This window comes from Macrobrachium nipponense, chromosome 8 (genome assembly GCF_015104395.2).
Source record: "Macrobrachium nipponense isolate FS-2020 chromosome 8, ASM1510439v2, whole genome shotgun sequence".
Lineage (NCBI taxonomy): Eukaryota > Metazoa > Arthropoda > Malacostraca > Decapoda > Palaemonidae > Macrobrachium > Macrobrachium nipponense.
The window spans coordinates 21,163,884-21,170,516 of record NC_087203.1 but is presented as its reverse complement, the minus strand read 5'-3'; the positions used below and the strand labels follow the sequence as shown (position 1 = coordinate 21,170,516).

General features: G+C 53.6%; 1 protein-coding gene across 1 annotated transcript; it reads right to left on the bottom strand.

The window, feature by feature from the left end:
- Positions 1 to 3,102: 3,102 nt before the first annotated feature.
- LOC135223020 (basic proline-rich protein-like) lies at positions 3,103 to 6,194 on the bottom strand. The gene is made up of 3 exons (XM_064261528.1): positions 5,327 to 6,194; positions 4,156 to 5,288; positions 3,103 to 3,174 (listed from the first exon to the last, which is right to left on the bottom strand). Exons 1-3 carry the CDS (start codon positions 6,192 to 6,194, stop codon positions 3,103 to 3,105), a joined length of 2,073 nt encoding a protein of 690 aa, XP_064117598.1.
- Positions 6,195 to 6,633: the final 439 nt, after the last annotated feature.

Below are 6,633 nucleotides of genomic sequence, written 5' to 3'. Positions count from 1 at the left end.
TCCACGAGATCGATACAAAACTTTCACCAAGTGTTAACGGTGGTGTTCTGTAAGCAGCAAGCCACCTATATATATATATATATATATATATATATATATATATTATATATATATATATATATATATATATATATATATATATAGATAGAACATCTATATCAGCAAATTAGCAAAATTTTCAGTTCACTTACTTTACTGAGGTAGCAACCATACACACAGATACATGTCTATATACTTATACAATTCATGATTGGGCCAACCTCCATTAGAGGAAAAAGCGGGCGATGTGGGCAAGAACACAAAAAAAATTTGGGCTATATATAATTTTCTTTATTTTACTAAATCTTAGTAATTAAAACAACATGAAATATTAGAATACTTTCACCAATATAACAGGTTCATATTTGGTGGCAAAGAGAAAGGCAGAACCACAGAATATAACAAGACAAAGATGAGTAGAGAGAAAGAGAGAGAGATAACTTATTAAGTTCTTTTTCTAGATTATGGTGTGAAGAAGCCTCGTGTTCTTATTTTCTTCCTAGCACCAGGTCAGTTGCAAAATACGAGTCATTATCATTTTACTATATTTCTTTAGTAAGGATATTTTCATCCTTGTTTTCAAGATGCATTGTAATAGAAAATAACTTAACTCAATTCCTGTGTTTCAAGAAGCAAAGTAGTTTTCTAGTGCCGATGTAGTTATAGCCAATTCTAACGTGTAAAAGAGTTAATATGTTTTTGTAGGAATGTAACTTTTCTCTCCTGTAAAGTCAACTGCCATAGTCCTTGCCGTTCCCTGACCATTTCCTGTCTTAGGGAGGGTTAGGAGCCACTAGCTTCTACCTTTGCATTGGAGAGTTAAGTTGCCTAGTATATGGCCATTCGTAGGCTGCAGCTTTTAGCTCCACTAATTCTATCAGGGCTTAATTTCTTCTACCTTTTGGACCCCCTTTTAATAATCTAGCCTTAGTTTCTTAACTGCTGTGCTCTTATTCTGTCTCAAACTTATTACCTTAATCTGTTTTCCTTCTTTCTTGGAATGAAGCGAGTTTTGTAATTCCCTTTATTTCAAAATAACAAAATAAAAGTAGTGATATTTACAAAGCCTTCTATGTTAAGGCTTATTTCAGTTTGACTAAATGTTAAACTAAAAAACCATCACATTTTTCCGACAATCTGGCAGATAAATTTGAACCAATATCACTTTTTTTTTCATTTAATTTTGAGATACTATAAATATTACTTTTCACTTTAAACCTATGAAATAAGCATGATCTTCCAAAACATTAGCATTAACTGGTAATCAAGTAAAAGGAACATAACTAAAAACACGTGAGCTAGTGTCAATATTTTATCATTATTATTTGTATGATAATATACAATGAGTAGGATGTCCAACCTCCATCTGCATCTGTGACCTCACACAGACGATCAGGTATGGAATCTACAGTTTATGTTATGTAAACAGAAGTGTGGGTTATGTATTTGATTTCCTGGAACGTGTTTTACGCAGATATTTTTTTTTCTTTATCAAGCACGCTTCTACAATACATTTTCTTAACCTTACATGTCATATCGTTTTCATTGTTGTATTTATTATTTGACGACATTATTGACTCTGTAATTGTTTTTGTTAAATAGTATTTAATTGCTGTCATTATCGTCCGTATTAAAACAGTATTATTTACATTTGTGTTATAAGGATACGTTCACACCAAATGCGTTTGCCTATAGAAATGGGGCTGTTAGGATTTTCTGCTTTATTTCTATATTGGATTTCAATTTACGAATCAAGTTATGCTCAAATAAAATTGTACTCCTTTATACCTGATTTTCACTTTTATATAGGACAAAATTTAGTATAATTAAATTTCGTTTTACCTTTTCTTTGTATGCATATGATATAAATTTAAAATCTTAAAACTTACCTATAGTTTTTGAAAATCATTATGGTTGAGTAGTTGATTATTATATATAATATATAATATTTCTCTTGATGTCTCGGCTAATTCATTTAGAATGATATCTTTTAGTTATTTGGTTAAATCCAATAACAATAAAACGTAGCTTAGAAAAATGGTCATTTTTTGCTCAGTTCCAATTGCCCGCCTGTAGTTAGTATTGTTTTTCTTGTAGACAAAAAGGTAACATAAAGGAAAATCCCTAAATATATTTAATAGATAAGACGATAAGAGAACAAACAAAAAAGATGCGAACTGCAAAAAGATCCCGTAAAAAGAAAGAGAGAGGAGAGAGAGAGAGAGAGAGAGAGAGAGAGAGAGAGAGAACTGCAGAAATTTATAACACCTAGAAACAAGGCATGATTGGAAATCTTTCAGAATGTTTCTTGCTATATTTTGATAAATCGAAATATCTCTTGTGAAATATTGAAAATCAAGGAAAAAGAGAGGGATATAGAGGAGAGTATATGAATTTGGTACTCCAGTTTGAAGAAAATGTGGCCTTACTTGGCCTGCCTTGGCAGCAGCTGTTGTGTGACGTTATTGTCTAGATGTTGTCTGAAATACGGAGAGAAGTCTAACGCAAGGATAGTCATGTTGTTTATAGGCTGCCTATTCACTGGTGAGGTTCCTCCTAATTACTGATGATGGAGGTGAACAGGCCAAGGAAATGGAATTGAACGAGAGAATTTCGGCCTTGCGAGACACCACACAGTACCAGAGAGAGCAGCAGTGAACTTGGACAGGATCATTTTTCAGCTGCAACAGAGGCTTGACTACAATGAAGACATTCAGAAGGCGGGCGGAAAGGAAGAAAGCACTCGTGTGATCCTGGCAAGAAAGGGCCCACTTATTCGAAGGTGAGACGTTGTTTCTGAAGGAGAACGATCAAGTGAAGAAGGAGAAGGAGGTGCAGATATAGACCGAAGAAGCGGCGCGGATGGCGAGGCTCGTCCAGGAACGAAAAGACGCGAACGAAAAGCGCTAATCCGACAGGAAAGACGCCGAGGTCAGGTTCCAGCTCCTGCAGAAGGAAGTGGAAGATCTCACGAAGGAAACGTGTGTACTACATTGTGAAGTTCAGGTTGCGAAACTGAAGAGAAACGAGCTGAGGTGCCTTCTAGAGGAAGGGAATCATCGCTTAGAGTCGCTGGATAGGAACACCGGTGTCCAGGGCGAACGGAACGACCAGTTGGAAGATGAGGTTCGACAGCTGCGAGGAGCGAAGGAGAAATCGGTTTGCCAGCTCAAGAACCACCAGGGAAATTACAGATGCCTGGAAAATGAAGGAGCAGCTGTCCATGTTCAAGGAATGGCGCGACCAAGTCTAAGCTCGGCTGCGAAGAGGGCTCAGATGTCAAAAATTTGAGGAGAATATGTTTGTTGTATGGAAAATGAAATTTTTTTTTTTTTTTTTTTAATCTTTTTTAATAAAGAATTTATTTACAAACTGCGATTTTCATTTAACACATATTTTTTTGCAGCAAATTTTGTTGTTCTTACATAATAATTCGAGTTTAACTCGAATGAAAGGACTTCTTTCATAAATCCATGTGTTAGAATTGATTTTAGTTTGCAATGGATTTTAGGAGTGAACTGCAATACTTTATTTTATATGGAAGGTTTGATGTTTATATGTAATAAGTTTGCTTTGTTAATCGTTGAAGGATATGAAAGTTAGAGGGAAATAAGTATAAAATGTTTTGTAAGAGTTTTATTGATTCCTGAAAGGGAAAGGTAAATGTAAGGATTGGTGGAGTGCCAGGATTCGAAGCAGAAGATACAGAGGAGATTGGGGTGTAGTGCCAGGAACAGCAGCGTGGATTCAGAGAAAGATTGGTGGGGGGGGGGGGAATGTCAGGAAACCGAACGATTCAGAGAATTATTGGTGGAGTGCCAGGAAAAGCAGCGGATTCAGAGAAGATTGGTGGTGTATGAGAAGCAAAAAGATTCAGGAGAAGCTTGGTAGGTGCCAGAGAAGCAGAGGATTGAGAAGATTGGTGGAGTGCCAGGAGAAGCAGAGGATGTTGCAGAGGATTCAGAGAAGATTCAGGGAGCGTCAGAAGAAGAAGCAGAGAATTCAGAGAAGATTTGTGGAGTGCCAGGATAAGAAGCAGAGGATTCAGAGAAGCCCCTGGAGAATTGAAAGGATTCAGTGGCATATTCTGGTTCTAAGGTTAAACAGAGGTGTTACTCTCTTAAGGGACGGCGGGCGAGGCCCGCCAGGCGTCCCTGGGGGAACGGGCCGGGCCCTCCACCGCAGACGTCCCGGGGAGGGGCCCGGGCCTCCGTCCGCCCCCAGGCGTACCCGGGGACGGGGGGCGGGGAATCCGCCCGCCCAGGCTCCCGGGGACCGGCGGGCCTCCGCCCGCCAAGGGGGTCCCGGGGACCGGCGGCCTCCCGGCCCCAGGCGTCCCGGGGACCGGCGGGCCTCCGCCCGCCAGGACCGTCCCGCGGGCGGGGCCTCCGGCCGCCAGGCCGTCGGGGACGGGCGGGCCTCCGCCCGCCAGGCGTCCCGGGGACCCGGCGGGCCTTCCGCCCGAGGCGTCCCCCGGGGACCGGCGTGGCCTCCGCCGCCAGGCCGTTCCCGGGGGGCCGGCGGGCCTCCGCCCTCCGGCCGGCCTCCCGGGGCGGACGGGGCGGGGCCTCCGCCCGCCAGGCGTCCCGGGGCGGGCGGGTGGGCCTCCGCCGCCAGGGCGTCCCGGGGGGGACGGGCGGGGCCTCCACCCGCCAGGCGTCCCGGGGACGGGCGGGCCTCCGGGGCGGGCAGGCGGGTCCCGGGGAGGGCGGCGCCCCTCCGGCGGCAGAGGGCGAGGCGGGTCCGAGAGGGCCGGCGGGGTCGGGCGAGGGTCCGGGCCCGGGAGGCCGCAGGCCCCGTCCCTGGGACGGGCGGGCCTCCGCCCGCCAGGCGTCCAGGACCGGCGGGCCTCCGCCCGCCAGGCGTCCCGGGGACGGCAGGGCCTCCGCCCGCCAGGCGTCCCGGGGACGCAGGCCTCCGCCCGCCAGGCGGTCGACGGCCACGACCTGGGCCTCCGCCCGCCAGGCGTCCCAGGCGACCGGCGGGCCTCTGCCCGCCAGGCGTCCCGGGGAGGACCGGCGGGCCTCCGCCCGCCAGGCGTCCTGGGGAACGGGCTGGCTTCACCCGCCAGGCGTCCCGGGGTAGGGCGCGGGCATAAGGGCCGCAGGCGTCCGGGGACGGGCGGGCATAGGCCGGGCGCCAGGCGTCCGGGGAGGGCAGGCGAGGGCCCGGGCAGGCGAGGGCCCGCCAGGCGTCCATGGGACGGGCGGGCAGGCCCGCCAGGGCGTCCCAGGGAGGGCGGGCAAGGCCTGCCAGGCGTCCGGGGAGGGTAGGGCCGGGCGGCTACCCGCGGCATAGGCCCGCCAGGCGGGGTCACGGAGACGGGCGGGCAGAGGCCTGCCAGGCGTCCCAGGGGATGGGTGGGCAGGCCTTGACGGGTGGGCGAGGCCCGCTACGTGTCCCAGGCGTCCCGGGGACCGGGAACCGGCTCCGCCCGCCTGGCGTCCCGGGGACTTGCGGGCGTCCGGCCCGCCCAGGCCGTCCCGGGGGGGTAACGGGCGGGGCCTCCGCCCGCCAGGCGTCCCGGGGACGGGTGGGCCTCGCCGCCAGGCGTCCGGGGAGGGCGGGACTTTCCGCCGCCAGGCCGGTCCCGGGGACCGGGCGGGCCCTACCGCCCGCAGGCGTCCCGGGGCGGTACGGGGCAGGGCCTCCAGCCCCGCCAGGCCGTCCGTGGGACGGGGCGGGCATCTTCCGCCCGGCAGGCCGGGGTCCCGGGAACTGGGCGGGTGCCTCCAGCCCCACTGCCAAGGCCGTCCCAGGGGGGACGGGCGGGCCTCCGCCCGGCCAGGCGTTTCCCGTGGGAACGGGCGGGCCCCGGCCTCCCGCCCGCCAGGACGTCGCTGGGGGACCGGGCGGGCCCCCCTCCCGCCCAGGCCAGGGTCCCAGGGGACGGCGGGGCCTCCGCCCGCCAAGGCGTCCCCGGGGACGGGCGGGCCTTCCGCCCGCCAGGCGCTCCCGGGGACCGGCAGGGCCTCCGCCCGCCAGGGCCGTCCCGGGGACCCGGGTGGGCCTCGGGCCCTCAGGGGCCGTCCGGGGACCGGCGGGCCTCTGCCCGCCAGGCCGGTCCCGGGGACGGCGCGGCCTTCCGCCCGCCAGGCGTCCTGGGGGACGGGCTTGGCTCCACCCGCCAGGCGTCCGTGGACGGGCGGGGGCATAGGGGCGCCAGGCAGTCCGGGGTTTACTAGAAGGGCGGGGGCATTAGGGCCGGGGCCCAGGCTGGTCCTGGGGTACGTGCGGGCGCAAGGCCAGCCAGGAGGCCATGGGCGCGTCCGCGGGCATAGGCCCGCCAGGGCGTTCCAGGGACGGCGCGGGCGGGCATAGGCCTGCAAGGCGTCCCGGGAGGAGGGGGGCCAATAGGCCGCCAGGCGTCACGGAGACGGGCGGGGCAGAGGGCCTGGCCCAGGCGTCCCAGGATGGGTGGGCAGGCCTGACGGGTGGGCGAGGCCCGCTACGTGTCCCAGGCGTCCCGGGGACCGGGCGGCGCTCCGCCCGCCTGGCGTCCCGGGGACCTTGGCGGGCGTCCGCCCGCCAGGCGTCCGCCGGGGACGGGCGGGCCTCCCGCCTCGCCCGGCGTCCCGGGGACGGGCGTGCCTC

What these genes read in the sequence shown, in the direction of transcription:
- LOC135223020 (XM_064261528.1), bottom strand. Translation starts at nt 6,194, where the DNA reads ATGCCCCCGCCCGTCCACGGACGCCTGGCGGGTGGAGCCAAGCCCGTC. An exon ending in CTGGCGGGCCTATGCCGCGG is followed by an intron (nt 5,289 to 5,326) that starts GTAGCCGCCCGG and finishes GACGCCTGGCAG; the next exon opens with GCCTTGCCCGCCCTCCCTGG. An exon ending in GCCCGCCGTCCCTTAAGAGA is followed by an intron (nt 3,175 to 4,155) that starts GTAACACCTCTG and finishes CGCTCCTCGCAG; the next exon opens with CTGTCGAACCTCATCTTCCA.